Source organism: Aulostomus chinensis, chromosome 24, assembly GCF_037954235.1.
Source record: "Aulostomus chinensis isolate RoL2024-O1b breed Wild chromosome 24, RoL_Achi_v1.0, whole genome shotgun sequence".
Lineage (NCBI taxonomy): Eukaryota > Metazoa > Chordata > Actinopteri > Syngnathiformes > Aulostomidae > Aulostomus > Aulostomus chinensis.
The window spans coordinates 8,429,940-8,447,021 of record NC_141343.1 but is presented as its reverse complement, the minus strand read 5'-3'; the positions used below and the strand labels follow the sequence as shown (position 1 = coordinate 8,447,021).

General features: G+C 42.1%; 1 protein-coding gene across 1 annotated transcript in view; it reads left to right on the top strand.

Annotated features, from left to right (window-relative positions):
- The first annotated feature begins 974 nt into the window (after positions 1-974).
- LOC147238630 (phospholipid-transporting ATPase ABCA1) overlaps positions 975-17,082 on the top strand; it is a 165,041-nt gene continuing 148,933 nt past the window's right edge. The window contains 8 exon segments of the mRNA XM_086198248.1: positions 975-1,104; positions 4,802-4,895; positions 5,471-5,612; positions 5,803-5,930; positions 8,300-8,427; positions 8,814-9,011; positions 15,394-15,480; positions 15,559-15,751. Coding sequence (XP_086054374.1) covers positions 1,039-1,104; positions 4,802-4,895; positions 5,471-5,612; positions 5,803-5,930; positions 8,300-8,427; positions 8,814-9,011; positions 15,394-15,480; positions 15,559-15,751 — 1,036 coding nt within the window. The 5' untranslated portion in view covers positions 975-1,038.

The following is a 17,082-nucleotide window of genomic DNA, read 5'->3' as shown; positions in this document are numbered from 1 at the left end:
ATATATTTGATGTCTTCAGTATGTATCTACAATGTAGAAAGTAGTACAAGTAAAGAAAAACACTGACTGAGAGGGTGCGTCCAGACTTTTGCGAGGTAGTGGATGTTGTTTGCAAAACTTTATCCACAAACAGGTTATAATGTGTCAATGCAGTGAAGGTTCTGTAATGTTTTAGACACAAAAACATGCACTACAGCTTTAAATGCACTCACTTCCTCCTGCAAATTCTGGTGTTTGTCGGACTATACCACCACGTCAGTCATTACACAGACTTTATTGTTGTCAAGCAACAGCGACCGCCGCCTGACGTTGTTGAACACTAGGGATCATTTCCTCGGTGCCACATTCTGTCCAAGTAGCACGTGTTAAAAGGTCGGCGTCATTTCACATATAATCTTCCGCTCACGACCTCGCAGCAGGCCAATGATTGAATGCAGTAAAAGGAGACTGTGTCATTTTGTGGAGTTTTGAATAAAGGTCATTCTTGATGTGCTAGTGTAAAAATGCCGTGGCAGGTCCATTTGTTTATTATCTGTGTAACCAGTGTTCAGTGGCTTGTAAAAGCTGCAATAAATCTTTGAATGGAATCTTTGCTCCACATGAAAAAGTGATGCAGTTTCTCCTGTAGTTTTTGTTATTTACTCTGATCAACCAAGCGGGGGTTAAAGAGACAGAACCCGGTTTAAACTGATTACAATCTCGCATGCCTCTGTTCTTTTGTTTGCAGTCACCTCTATATGTACAGTATGTATCCAGTACAATAAGTCAAACAACCTCAACGATTCTTCAAATATGTAACCTCATGCTGGGACATCGACTGTCTTGGGTTTTGTTGAGTGTAGGTGCTAATAATTCTTAAAACAGGTGCTGCACCATAAGCTCCAAGGCCTGGGAAAATGAATGATTAGTGGCGGTCCCCCAAGATGTGCTGCTTCTCTGTATTAAAACCAAACTCTGCCTTTTATCCCCTCCAGGGTTTATTAAGTGGGCCAGTTGCCATAGTGACGCTTTGGCAGGATATTGCCAGGATAAGCTGTAATGGGTCTCCTGACGCAGTTCACTCTGCTCCTGTGGAAGAACTTCACACTCCGGAAGAGACAAAAGGTACACTTGTCCTCACAACCCCAACACTCCCCCAGCACACACACACTTTTGCAAATCAACGTATATAAAACCGCAAAAATTGGTCAGCAGTGGAGGGAAAATGAGGATATGGTCCCAGAATTGTGTTATCAAGGGCCACCTTGTTATGGGGGGGGGGGGTAATAGGAGGGATTCACTACCAAAATGGTCTGCTATAGTTGTAAGCCGCCTTTAACTCTCCCACTGGAGAACAAGAGCAATCTTACCTTAATACTGACCAATTCTGAGTGTCACCTTCAATTTTTAGAGATCTATCTCTTGTGCACATTATGTCACATTGCCTGTATTTTAGATCTAACCAAGAAGATCCTTGGCTTAATGCAATGAGAAAGGGAGTGACGACTGTTAAATACTTTGTTTGAAGGGCGAATTCTCTTTGTGGCTTTTTCTCAACCAACTTCCTACCAGCGTGTTCAGCTTGTCCTTAAAATAGTGTTTTTTTAAATCAACCTTCAAATGTGTCAAGTTTTAACTGTCAAAATCCAGAAGGCTTCATCATCATTTTGCATTCGGGGGTTGGGAACAACAAACATGAATTCATGAATCGATTTTAGACGCGGCCGACTTTACGGTATTTCTTTTAACATGGCCGTTGAGGATTCAGTCTCCGTGTGGTGATGCCCTGGCTTGCTGTCCACAACAGAGTCATTACTTCGTCATTCTCCTCACACGCATTCGTCTCCACATGATCAGGCGATGATATATTGCGGATATTATTACCTCTGATGTCACCACCGCCGGCTGAGAGGTCACAGGCTGCAGGAAGGTAACAGTGAAAGCCGTGTGTTGCAACTGCATTTCAAGGGTCACATCGAGAATCTAGTCGGCCTTGTGAGTCATTTTTGAGGCGGATTAAGCTGTTACAAAGGGCTGCAGTGTATTCTTTTGATTTATACTCTTGCAGTGATAATGGGAGGCACATCTGCCAACTTGTTTTTTGGTAGTTGTTCGAGCACAGCGGTGTGCGTGTTGCTCGCGTCGAACCAAAAGAAGTCACACATTCTTGGAATGACTGTAGGCATGGTAATGTGCAATTTTACAACTTTTAACGGCGGAGCATTCCCCTTTTTTATTTTATCATCCAAAAGAGTGTGGGCCGGTATCAGTCGGAACAATACTTCATCTCAGGAATATTTAAAGGGGTAGTGCTGATTGTGTGCATGGAATTCTGAATATTTGGCCAATGTCAAGATGAAATATTGTTATTAGACAAAACCGCTGGGAGTTAGTAAGGACAATGGCGCTTCTGGAGGGCTTGTGGAGGTTAATGACCAATTATACGAATGCCTCACCAAGCATTTTAGGGTTTTATAACAGGCATGAAACTGATTTTTATGGTCAAGCATTTCATGCAAGTTCCTTGGAGGAGATTATTCACAAAGACGCTGGTTTCTGATGACAAATTCCCAAGGAGGCAGACATTGAGAAAGTCCCCATGATCTCTGTGTTCCCTCTGCATGCCTTTTCATTGGAATACATTATGATAATTCACCCTCTCTGCAGAACCACATCCTCTCTGACACTCTGACTGGGAGGAATTAAAGGACTGAATTTGAATTTCTATCTGGGTTTCTTTGAAATTCCCATACGGTGTGATTTTCAGTAATTTTCTCATCTGTAATTCATCGACCAACTTCTGTACCCGAACGTTCACTGTTTGCCTGTACGCCCAACTAAATAAACTGTCATCAACCCAACCTTTTAAACCATTAGAACGAACCAAACCAACATTTTAGAGAGAGGATTTGAGTCACAGCACTGTGCAACAGAGAGCAAAGTCTTGGGGCTTGAGCGTCCACGCAGACCAGATCAGTAGGGGTTCAGTGGGGACGCGATAATCTAATAGTCCAGAAGGCAAGTGGTGTGGTGTGAAAAGTTAGTGACAGTTCAAAAGGACCAAAAAAATAGTCTCGAGCTTTCCTGCTCAGTGTAGCAACTCTGCAAAGCTGATTCTAAACAAATTGTCGTTCGTCACCGTGACAGCAAGTGGACCTTTGAGTGGGTTAGTCATGCCGCTCAGTCATCAAGAAAGGAATAACGGAGAGCTTGGATGTATTTCTCCCATTTTCTTGGCAAGGAGGAGAAATGATATACATCATGACCAGGCTCAGGGGCGAGGGTTCGGAACATTACATTAGGCTGAGACAGGAAGTTTGGTCCGGACATCTTGTACATCAGCTACGACGGGAGCGGTCATCGGGGCCTGCCTCCCGGACTGTTCCCAGAATGTCATTTTGGGGGATGCGCGAATTCACAAGAATCTTTTGGCTGTTATGTGCCTCAATTTTACAATCGATCTATTGGTAGTTGATGTTTACCAATGTCGATATATAATACGAAAAAAAAATTTGAAACGATATTCAGATTTTTGTATTTAGTGAGAAAACATGTCAACATTGTAATTTTTCCAAATAATTCAGAAAAGCCCATTCATGGTGTTTATTATTTCGTAATTGAAGAGGAAGAGAATTGACTAAACTAATTATACATACCAATTAAAAAAAAAAGACTTTCTGACTTGAACATTTGAAAATCTTCCTTTTGGTTCTGCCTCAAACTTTGAAAAGTCTAGAAGGAGTAAGGATACTATTAGCAGAAGGACTTTCCTCTGTGTTTAACTCTTTATTGCCTTAAAGAAGTAAAGAACATGTATGCTGTTGTGGAAATATTCTGCATACTGTGGCATGTGGAGGTGCATGTTACCTTTCCTTCATGGAAAGAACTGCGCTGCTCTGGTGAACAGTCACAGCAAGGAGCAGCGAGATGAAGCCTGAACTCGTGATGACCCGGAGAGGTTCAGGTATATATAACCTCCAGACTTCACCAAAGATCTCAGTACTTTGTTTCTTTAATATCTGTCAAGGCCAAGAAAGGGGAAAAAATATGAGAAACATCTGACTGAACAAAAAGCCTTGAGGTCATCCATTTGTGCTGAGTTGGATTCACTCCTCACCCATTTGCTGAGGTTGGAATAAAAGCATGGCACGTTACACAGGACGGTACCTGCTAGCAGGTATCTAAGTGGGTGTATTACAGCAAGAAAGTGGTCGGTACTCTTTATCCAGAGGAGGATTGAGTGGGGCGAGCAGAAGATAACGAGTATGTGATAACTTTTGCTCGCCGAGTGCCAAACAGAGGTTGCTCTCTCCATCCGGTGAGTGCTTTAAATTTTCTCACTAAATAAGAGTGAGAAACAGGAAAAAGTCATGCAGCTACTCTGTAAACACACTCACGTGGATACACACACTTTGACGTTTCCAGTCCAGTGCAAAAGGGCATTTTAGTCGTTCATTAACTCTTTCTCAACTTCACCTCCGATATTTATGTCGACGTGCAACAAAAAAAAAGTGTAACATAAGCAAAGGATGTCGAATCAGAAATCGAGCGCGACACTGGTGAGAAATTTGACCTTTTGCACCGATTCTAAAATGCTGCCAGTGTGTAATTGCCTGTCAGTAGCCAGTCTATGAATGTGAACTTGTTTTTTCTCAAACCAAATAACGTGACACTTTTTGATCGTGTTCACACATTAAGAGCCCTGTTCCATCTGTTTGTGTTTCCACCTCAGGTCACATTTTGAAGCGCTGGAAACAATGTAAATTGTGTGGGGAGAAAAAAAGACAAGTATTGTTAAGATGACTTGAATCCTTTTTTCCAGGTGCGGTTGGTCATTGAAGTGCTCTGGCCTCTGTTCCTATTCTTTATACTGGTGTGGGTGCGGTCCACGAATAAGGCAATTTACAAAGGCCAATGTAAGTACAAGCCTCGTCGTACTATCCTGTTTTATGAGAGTGGTTTCAAAGAACATGCCAATATTTGGGGAACTACTTTTATTGCCCTCTTTCCTCAGAGCAAGACAAGTAGATGGATATCCCCCTCCTCCCCTGTGTGCATAGATTGAAACCGCAGAGAGACCCAGATGATTGCAAGTTAGCTTAGCATAATTGACTGCGCGGAGCATCTGAAACCTTCAGCCAGGAAATCAAATGTATTTTGCCAACATGAACATTGAAGAATTAATCATGGCCAACATTTTTAGTCATGAGAAAGCTCACTTCTAGACACCCAGATATCCTCAACTTTATGTATTTGATGAGTTTCGACACAGGCACGCTAACCCTTTCCACCCATTAGGATTCACTGTGCAAAGCTAATTAGCAGCCACCCTGTCTCTGTGGGTCTCAGATCCCTAATACACTCAAAGCAGAGAGAAGGGTACAGTATGAATCGTCTTGTTGGCTTTGAGGAGGACATCAAATAAATGTAATTCCCCAAAAAGTTGGTCCATTGATGTCCTGACAGTGTACGTACATCTCAATTGCTCTAGGCCACTACCCAAATAAAGCCATGCCATCGGCTGGTGTGCTGCCCTGGCTTCAAGGTATGATGTGCAACATCCAGAACCCCTGTTTGGACTATCCAACACCAGGGGAAACACCAGGCCAAGTCAACAACTTCAATAACTCCATGTAAGTAGGGAAAAAAAAATTTCCTTGGAGTCATCATGTACTCGAGAGACACAGAATATTCTGGTAATTAGCCTATTTAGAACCACGTTCGAGGACCGCCACTGTTTAATGCGTTAAATCTAAACCGGTGAGACGCGCAACGGTTACACAGTCTCAAAGTAAAAATCTTTTTTTCCTCCTGCTACACTAGAATTTCTGGAATGTTGGTTGAGCTGCAGGCCGTCCTCGTAAACGGATCTATTCTCAGCAAGGTCCAACTCCTGGCCGATGATGTCAACCAGTGGACTTCGGTCCTCTCACAGCTGAACGCCAGCAGTGGTAAGAGCATTAAAAAAACAAAAACAAAACCCACATCAGACATGTAAATTGCTTCTTGTTTTGGTTCTGTCTGGATGTTCTGACCTCAAAATAAAAGTCACTATTTAAAAGTGTTCTTGTTCGTCGGATATTACCAGTGCTCCAATAGACTTTTATAGAAAGTGGTTAAGTGCTGTAGGTTAAAGAGTAGATTGATCCCTCTATAAATGATCAATCTGCACTACTGCTGAGTAATGGTTCAAAAAGATATTTGGTGTAGTAAATAGTCTGACTCAGCAACAATCAGTCTGTTATGTCTTTTGTTAAGTACTTTCCATCAAGGAAAGTATCCGCGTCATGTGCGTGACAAGTCAGAGGATTTGTTATTCTCCTTTATCCCTCAAAAACAATGGGGCATGATTATTTATGATGCAATTTTCCATGCAGACTGACAGATCGTTTGTCTTGATAAGTTGCTGTTTTGCATTAGGCTCATTTGGCATGATGATATTCAGATTTTCATATAGCACCTAATTTGCAAAAAAGGCAAAGCAGGGAGGAGGCGGGTAAAGAGGTTGGGTGGTGTTGCGAGAGGGGCCCGCTGTTCAACAAATGGCTGGTGGTTCATTTGCATTTCGGGGTCACTGGCTTGTAATATACAAGATTAAATCCATCAGAGATCTAAGCCTGGGTGTAATTAATGGGATTCACTGTCTGAGGTGAAACCACAAAGGGTCATTAACAAGAATGAGGAATGGAGTACTATCAAAAAACTGGTATGGCAAAGGTGATCACGTCCTCTTTTTGTATACTGAGTGTTGATGAGAAGACTCAGGGGGGTCACTTCAATCAACATCGCAGTTCCCGTAATGTGATGCTGCCAGTACCCGCTGGAACTCGTACACGTCATTTCCTCTCCTCGTCTCGATGATTGACTGATTCGGGTGCGCCTCGCTTGAAAAAAAAAAAGAAAAGGAAAAACTAATTAAATTATGTAACCTTTTCATCATCTCGTTGGCAACCAGAAAGCAGAAAACGTACGTTGAATAGATACAGTATGAACATCAGTGTGTGTGTGTGAATATACTGTAGTGGGATCCCTGTTTAGATAAGCTATTGTTTCTGCCTAACAATGAACAGTCAATTGATTTTGAAGCTGGCTCTTGTACACACGAAGGACTTGTGGGCAGCTAATCAAGAGAAAATGACTGGTTAACAATTTGGGACACGTGTAGCAACAGATTGCAGCTTCCCTTCAAGTGTTTAACCCATTCTTATACCAGTCAGTGATTGAATTGCCATTCATACAGCAACATTGTTTCACAAAACGTAATTGTTGGGTTTTTGATTTGACTCGAAATGGGTTAATTCATCTGACAGGTGCAATGATTGTAAGAACCGTTCAGGATTTTTTTTTTTTTTTTTTAAGATATTTACCCCTACACCTCATTCATAGTGCCTCATACTGTTTGACTAATTTATATGAATATCAAGTATGAAAAAGACACAAAAAGTGGTGTTCTTAAACATTTTCTCAAGGTTTTTTTTGTTGTTGTTGTTGTTTTTTTTAGTCCCTATCATTTAATATCCAAATGTGAGTAAAGGCTTGCATTATTTGCACCTGTTTGCTAGCGTGATTTTTTTTTTATTATTATTTTCACGTTATGAACACAATCAATCTTCAGATGTTTTCTTTGCTCCAGGAAAAGAGAAGAGTTGCAGCTCCGTGTAGATGTGTTGCTTTCTTTAGCCATTTGTTTCCATCATCAACTGCAGCTGAAATATGAATGTTGCCGCGCACTTCCTCGAGAATTTCATCGCTGTCTTGAGGAATTCCGCCCAAATTACTGCCAACTTAGATTTTGCTGTGATTTGATCACGACAAACAACTGGAAATTACGCCCAACTATCTACATCGTCGCGCTGATTTGTACAAAACATATTAGATCCGTTCGGGATCAAAACCGAACAACTTTTTTAAGTGGTTCTCGTCTGAATGGAAGTTCAGATAGGCAAAAGTAAGAGAGCGCGTTTTTTAACACGCTGTGGTTGCTTTCAAAAAGTGCCAATCGGCAATTTTCACTTTTTGTCATTGATTTAGAGAGCTACCTCCACTCACAAAGTTTTACCTTCATGTTTTGATTTGAACACACCACATCAGTTAGGATACAGTTTTGCTCTCCAGCTGCACTGCAAAGCTTTTGTAGACTGAGGACGTGTCGCTTTACCCTGCAAAGGAATCAAATGCAAAAGGACAAAGACTTGAGGGGGTAAAGCTAAATTGCCAACTGCCCGACAGATGAATATGACGTATGACCACAGACGACTGTTCATACTGACATTACTCTGTACTTCCCCTGTTTGTTTTTTTTCTTGGTTCATGTTCAAAGGTCAACCAGTGGTCCTCAGAACGATTCTGCGAGACAACGAAACTTTCTCCGCACATCTGCAAGACAACTTGTCAGTGCCACCAGCGGTTATCCAAAGCCTCACAGCTGCAAAGATTCATGCCAATCCAGTGAGTAGAAAATGTGTGATTGACAAAAAAGTTCAACAGTATCCTGGACAGTAATTGGCCTTTAGACGTACTGTACCGTGTGTGAGATAAACTCTCACTGTTGGATTTGCCTCCCAAATTAGAAATCAAACATTTGCTACTACAGTAGGTAAATTGAGGTGAAATTAACTTGCAGCGACAATAAGCAGAATACGTGCCTCACCACTGGATTCTCCAATAACACTGTGTTTTGTACCATGTAACACCAGATGAGCTACAAGAAGGTAATTATGTTTCTGTGACAAGTACAAGGACACTACTTCCATTAATACAGCGAGTCTGCTTCTAAACGATGAGGCATTCTGCAAAGAAACAAATTTGAACAAAAGTTGGTACTTATTTTTCAGATGACAGGCATCCCGAGGCCAGGCCAGCTGAGGAGCCTCCTGTGCGATGGCACAGATCTGGATGAGTACATCCAATTTAGCAGCCAAACTGAGAAAGAGGCTTTTCAAAATGTCAGCTGCTCCCTCACGCCGCAGCAGCTGATTAACGCCAGGCGAGTCTTCCTGCAGAACCTGGACTCCAGGAAAGTGCTTTCCGAGGTGAGTTTGATGAGCCACGTCTGACTCTTAACCGCCTAACAGCGAGATGTAATCTGTTTGGGAATTGTTGATACTGATAAATGTATTGCTGACATTGCTTTTGCAACAGAAGCGAATAATAACGCTTTTTTTCAAATTCAGTTTGCGTACGTGATTCTGCAAATGCGGTTCTGAAATGCCACAAGGTTGAACTGTCTTGTCCACATTTGTGTTGCTGCAGTTGATGCAGTCATGAATTATTGGTTTGATATGGAGGTCCAAGGCTGAGTATTTTCATGGGATTTCGATGGGCGGTAGAATATAAATAAGGCAATTTTTGCATGGATGTTCACTGCGTCATATATAAAATGAAACATTTTCTAAAGCCTTCACGCAGGTTTAATGTCTTGAGTCACAGAAAATAAGAACATTTTGTGAAAATGACTCATTAATTGAGAATAACTCTTGACTTGGAATGTGTCTCCACTTGATGCTTTTGGCGCGTGGAACAATCCCTGACCAGAGCAAACCTCTCAGACTGCGACTCTTTCAAATATCACTTAAAGCTATCATGTCAATGATGTAAAAGAAATAGTCGATGAATGCAGTACCGCCAAGTACAAATCCTTCGTTTTTTTATCACGGGATTGTTCTGGAGATACACTTGTTATAATCACTAGTCACGCCTTCAGAAATGACGTTTATTTTTCACAAAGTATGTCATATGGTTATTTCATATATTCTGTTTATTCATAACAAAAACAATTATTGGAACCAAACTATGAATAGAACAGATATTCGAAGCACTGCAACGACTTGCCTCAGCATGGTTGTTCCTCCTGTCATTTGCTTGAAACTCAGCTTTGCTTGACTCCTGTTTTTTACAGCTATTTTCGGTGGAATTAGGTCAGTCGAAATAAAGTGCAAATTTATTACAATATATACACATTTGTTACCATAATACACACAAAGTAGAGCGTAAACCTCAGCGCACCTGAGTGAGTGACAGGTACGTCAGAGAGCAGAGTAAACAATAAGAGACTCACGGGAGGCAGTCTCTTTGTTTAGGGGACCAGAATAATACACACACCAGATGAAATCATTAGATTAAATAAATTAAAAAATACAGCCTGGAAAGACTGCTCTGCTAAAAAAAATAAACAAAACATACCGAACACAAAAACACACTTGTCACTTTTCCGTATTGTGGCAGTCCTGCTGATATTTCTTAAAAGTGAGCCGGTATATGGGATGGATTTCCTGCAACATCATGCAATGCTGAAATAGTTTTCATGCAAGATAAATTTAGTTTCATTTCAAAACTTTAAATTATCTCTCTTCTCTTTCATGGACTGGGCAAGAAGCCTACGGGCATCCTGGGTGCAGTAAACCCAGAACAGTGGCGCTGCCCAGTGACTGGACCTGGAAGCCCTGATTATATTAATATCATTGTTTAACTGTCTAATTACAAGCCCTCTGGGTGGGTGGTGGAGGAGATGGGGGGTCAGAAGGAGCTTTCTGTCTGGCTGCAGGTTCTCCTTGGGTCACACACAAATGGCACAGCTTCAGGAACCTGATTTGAACACAACGGTATTTATGGAACACCATTTTAGCTCAGTGGTGCTTAGTGTTTCACAGCTGAGGTGATTACATGTGGCGTCAGAGTGGCCACTTATCTGCCGCGATAACCCTCGCCAAAAAGAATGCACGATGTCACAAAAGTCACGGTGCTTTTAGATTATGGCTGACCTTAGATCAGATTGATTCCAGTCAGAATGACGAGTGCGCACGGAAACGCCGGTTTATGTTGCCTCACTCACACAGGCATGTACTGTCCGTGGAGTCCGCCGCACAAGGTGCCGACCTAAACGTCACGAGCAACCGGGGGGAAGCGCCGATCGACTCAGAGACTCTCTGGTTTCTAAAAAGCCGATCTACCCGATTGGAACATCTATGAGAGGTTAGAGTTTGACCAACTTCCAAATGATAGTTTGGCCACGGCCATGGGATCTCGTTGATCCTCCCACACAGTACGGCATGCTCTCTGCCGCTGGCGCACATTCCGTTTTTACAACACCTGGAGCATCCTGTTATTATACGCACCTGGTGTTTCACAGCATATGCCACTTGCTGTTGGTCAAATGGCAGAGGGTTCTGCCACGGGGTGATGATGATGATACCGGCCCACTGCTTGGTAAGACTTTGGCCGTTTTCAGTCCCGAGCTCCACCAAGAACTTCGATAGGCCGTCTGCTTCGTCCCTCTGCGACACTTCACTCAGCCCCGGACCCGTAAATAAGAGATCATCAAAATAAACGCACACACATACCAAAAAAAGAAAGCTCCAGCAGAAAAATAACATAATTTGTAAAAGTGACGACAACAAGCGTAGCCAGCTGTTGGGGAGCTGCAGGGTCATGGCGGGTGGCCCAGAGAGACCAGCTGTTGCAGCAGTGGTGAGAGCAGCTGAGAGGGTGGTGAAGGCAGGGGAGGGCACACAGGTTAAGCTGGTGACAGTTGTTGGGCTGGAGTGTGCTCATCCACAATCCGTTGGATGTAAAGATAAATGGCATAATCATACTTTAAAAAAAACACAACGCCATTGAATCTTAATAGCATGTCACAAAAAGTTTTAGCAGCTTTGGCTCAGGTGGATGGTGTGGGTCGACGAACACTCGCCATAAATGTTTAACTAGGTGTGTTTTTTGGACTGAAATTTGCTGAGGGGTCCTGAAAAGTTGCTAAACCAGTATGATTATTAATACTGGTTAGCTCATCCTGACACTGGCTGTAATCGTAGTGTTGGCAACAGTGTAAAAGTGTGCTTTGAAACAACTCGAAAAAAAATTCTAAACATCCCCGTGTTTACAACTCACAATCACAACATTTTAGCAAGTTAGCTAGCTGGCCCAAAACAATGACAGTGTTGGCAATTTACAGTGTTGTTTTGGCAGGTTGCATTCAAAGATAAACTATTTGATAGCGTATCTACCATTATTGCTTATTAAACAGCTGTACGGAGTGCAGCAGGGATGATGTAGCTTGTACAGGCTAACCCAGAAGTTAGCATAACCACAGGGTCCCTCGACCAAAAGCTGTTGGTTTTTGGTTTTTTTCATTGGACTTTGGATTCTTGTCAAAAATGAACTCTGAGGCCAACAAAAGCTCTAGACGAATACATTTAGAAAGAGCTTCACGAGTGAAGACGACTCTTAAAAAATGTTGGAGCATAAACACAATCGCTAAGAGGAACAAACAAGCTACACCACAGATGCTACAGCTAGCTTTATCGTGAAGACGTTTAATGCCTGTGACAGCCCCTGCTGTCACATTCAAACAATTATTCGCAACGTTTTAAAACTCATAGACAGTTCAGTATTCACAATTGTGGTATTTAGTGACATATTTTATGCTGTCGAATAAAACGCGAGAAAATCTTATGCCACTGTTCCCGAAAACCTTTCCCTTTGGCTCCAGAGCACTGGACGTTTGACAATGCTAGTTAATTTCTGGGTTTGTACTCATCTTTCAATGGACCGTATTTTTGATCGAGACCTTATTTCCTGTCCCACAGTACTCGCTTTCAAAACAGTCATTGTCGCGTTAACGCCTTCCTGTGATTTTTACTTGAATCCATTCAAGCACATGAGAAATATTTATTAGAAACCAGTGTCGAGTTGAAGTCTTTTAAATCTCAGACTTCCCTTTGGGATTATGAAAGTCGGCACTTTTCTTTGAGTTTTTCTTTGAGAGAAAATATATGGGACAGCAAATCCAATAAATAAGTGATAAGGCAGGAAGTTTGTCGGAGAGATTATTTGAACAATTTAAGCCCACAGGCATTTTCAGACAGAGAAAGAGAAAGCCCAGACAAGATACGGAGGGAAAGCTCCTCAACGCCTCAAGGAAATGGACAGAAAAGAACATCAAGTCCTCACACTTAAAGTCTGACGTCGCTGAACAATTGTGATAACAACAATAACATAAAGGACAGGACAAGGGAAAGAGTCAGAGTTTATCACTGAGGGAGTGAGTGGCAGAGGATGATGTAGACATACTTGTTTGGATTGGTGGAAACCCTTCAGGAATACAGCAAACAGATGGCAATAAACAAACATTTTTATGAATGTGGTGGTTTTTCAAATGTCAAAGTCAAACAATTTTCTCTTGTCTGTCATGATTGTCTCAGTTGCAGTCCATTTGCTGCGTGTCTTGCGACGCACTTCCTCTCGAATGATCACTTTACCTTTTTTGGAAAACACTCATTCGGGAGCTTTCAATAACAAGATACACTATGAGGTTCAACAAATTAGCATTAAAAAAAAAAACAAATCACTTTTGGGTCTTGACTCAGGTCGCCCAGCCTCTACTGTGATGGAGTAGCAAGGCTGAACCCTCACTGTCTGTTGAGTAGGGACGGATCGATTCATCGGCCGTTTATTAACGCTGCAGGATTTGACGAAAATCTTACGTTTGCATCACAAATGGCATCGAATTTTCATCACGCAACAAACACGTGCATCATGAGTCTCGCAGTTTATGTGGAAAATGCTGACAAATTACAGATAGTTTCAGAACGTGTATTGCTTAGCTCGAACAGAGAAACTTCAGCGCGTATTCAGAAATACGAAAATGTGTACAGTCATACTGTTTGCATTTCTTCTGCATTTATGTAATTGCACAGGTGACATCACGATGCGTTCCTGTTCATCGTGTAGCGCAACACTTTGCATCGGTATTGGCTTTGTTTCGCATTAGCTTCGAGGCAAATAACATGATTACAGAAGTTACAGGTTAATCCCTCTCCCCCGGCCCTCAGCTTTTTTGTTGAAAAAGTTGCTCTTTTTGCATTTTTGATGAATTTTCTGTTGAGCAGCCGCCTTCAGCAAAATATCCTGAAATACCTGACCCAGCGTGACGTAACGTTCTCACATCCAGGACGTACTAAACTTGAATTTTATTCGGGCACGGACCTTCCTCACAGCTATCCTTAATAAGGTTCAGAACCCCAAGTGGTTTCCTGTCAAACAGCAGTCTCAGGGAAATAATCCTGTGGAGGCCTGGGGCCCCTAGTCTGAAATTAACATTTTGACTCACCTGTCAAGGTGGCAGGTGGATGGGGAAAGAAAAAAAAAAAAAAAAGTCAGAGCCATTCATATTTATACTGGCCAAGGAGGTAAATTGTCTCTTTTTGTTTGAGATAAACTGGAAAATGTGCAGTTTCTCACACAACGATGATGCCTTGGACGTCACTGAAGGAGACGGACTGCAGGACCGTTGTCGCCATTCCAGCGCCGAATACAGAACTTTCTATCAAACAGAGCCGCCTTTTTAGGGTTTCCTTTTTCACACATTTGTAAATAAATTTAGCGAGAAAGTCAGCTGAATATGATGTGTTGGGTCTGTTACTGGAACTCGGAAAAATTACATGAAGTGTTGCATTTATGTTTCGGAGTTTGAAAGCTCAAACTTTGGGACCAGATTTGAAGAGTGAACTGCATGCAGGTGGTGAAGCATCTTTTTGCACAAACCTATGGATTGTGGACAAGGTTTTACTCACTCCAGAGGCATAAAGGGCGAAAGGAGTTTTTAAAATGTCATAAAAGTTCTGTAAATATGATGTATTTATGTGAGGGAATATAAAGCACACACCCCAAATTACTGGCCACGGCAATCTACGAAATTATTTTAAATATTTTTATCGACCCGCAATTTCACAGTTGGGACTTTCCAACTTCCTGCTGATTTTCATTGGTTGTAGCGGAAAATTCACTTCGTGGATAACTTGAGTCTGTAGCCAGGCTGTCATTTAAACAACTTGTCAATTCAAGTTATGTCATCTTTATTAAGCTATTATTACATGTCACATTCTTCGGTAAAAGCCTTTCTTTGAAGTTACAATCATCAAGTGTCGTGAAGATCCCTCCACCCCTGACAGGCTGCCGATGCGTCCCAGCTCTCACCTTGAATACACTCCTAAGACTTATTTGCTGAACCCATGGAGAACACCGACATTCCCACTTATCTCCTGCACTTGACAGCTGATGCATGCAAATGACAGTGGTTGAAAGGGGATGCCATTTAATTCTCCTTATTGAGCCCATACTGTGTACCTGCAGAATGTCACACAGCAACACTTGTCATTTTTTAATGCATCTTTTACGAACCGTTCGCGCACAAATTGCATGTGTTTATTGCATCCTATGAAAAGGGAAACAAAAAACCCCACTGATGTCCGGAAAAGGGACTCTCAGCAAAGATACTGTAAGATGCTATTTATTAAATATGATTTCCAGTCAACTGTCAACCGTAATTGAATGAAATAAGAATATAACATGATGAAATCGGTTTACTCATACACATGAAAGAGAAAAATAACCAACAACCCTCTCCTCTTCCTTCAGCTTCCTTCAGCGCTGGATCTGAATCCAGCAGACACGGTGACACTTGTGGCCAAAACCAGTACAGACGCACTACCAGTGATCGAGGAGGTTCGTGCCACGGTCGTGTACTCTTGCCACTAAGCCTTTCAATAGGACTTCTTCATTCTTTTACTGTCTTGTATCCAGATGAGTAGGTTGCTGAACTCTGCGAGCCTCAAGGCTGCAACTTCATTGGATTTCCAAACCGAATCCATTGGCAGCATCAATATGCTGCTGTGTGGAAAGCAGTCCGACTTCAATTCCACCAACACTACTCTCAGTCTTCCCTCACCGAGACCCGTGGATAACGAGACGGTCTTCACCACGAGCAACAGCTCCGGTAAGAGCAGAGCAAAGCCTCCTGTTCTCCTTTTAAAATATTTGAGAATCACAATACTGATGGAAGTTACTGCAGCTCCAACTGTAGCCTTGCTAGTACATCAGCCTGCTCATTGTGATCCTGTTAGCCTTCAATTTTTTTTTTTTTTTTTTTTTTTTTTTTTTTAATGGTGTTGGAAATATATGGAAGTTCGGAAGAGGTCATTGGTAAGTATACAGAGATTCCATGCAAAGCCCAATTATTTCAGCATCAAAATGCCTGCGAACAGAACCGCGGGTTTTATGCAGACGCCGCGCAGGGTTTTAAGTGCCACGGGATTTGAGAACTCGAGTGCATCTCAGGCCGCTTCTTTCTGTCTGACCCGAATCGGAGGGAGATCTCACCCTGCCTGACCCCCCGCTGGCCTGGTTAATGTAAGCTGAAACTTTTTCACCCTGACACATGGAGGGTTACGGTGGGGATTTTCAGGCTTCCGTAATTGTCTCCAAAAATGAGACGACATTAAAAAAAAAAACAACACCTCCCCCCCTCTTAACCGGGATTTTGTGCTGCCATGGACAGAAATGTCACTGCCACAGCTACACGATCAGAATTACTGCTCCATCTCCTTCAGTGCTGTATGATAATGGGCTATGTTTGCTTCCAACATCAAGTCGTACTGTAGGTGAGTGTGGCTTCTTATGGCCGGCAATGATGTAATTCATCAGAGGGGAGCAAGAGAGGATCAAAGCAGTTGTGCATGCCATAAAAGACAAGACATGACTTAAAAGCGTGCATTTGATTTGTAAATGCCAGGTGGAACACAGTTCATCCACATCCAGATATTTGTACCAGAGTACTTCTGAGTGGTCACTTGGAGTGGACACTTCCATACATCCAAGTGCTTGCAATTTTCTCCCACCAAAATGAGAAAATGGATTCCACTGCAGTCAGAATGCGAACAAACTCAACTCTCACTGCTGACACTCGAGTCCTGAAGCCTGTTCGTTGGTGTCTGAGGCTAAAAGACATCCCCTTAAAGATGTCCCTTAAATGATGACTTATGCCTTTCAGGTAAGTATTTTTTCTGTCTAATTAGGTTCAGAATGTCTGGATAAATGGGTTGTTTTTGTTTTGTTGTTGTTGTTTTTAGCTGATCTCATCAAGTCCACATCAGTCGTGGCCCAGCACATGACCAGAAAGTTTTGGTGTGCGTTCTTATTTTAAGAAACGAGACCATGCTAACTTCCTTGGCATGAGCACGAACATTCTGTTCATTCACATTCCGACAGTGACATGTGTCGCAAGCTTTGGTTCGCGACTGCAAGACAAGAATGGCATTTTCTTCTGGG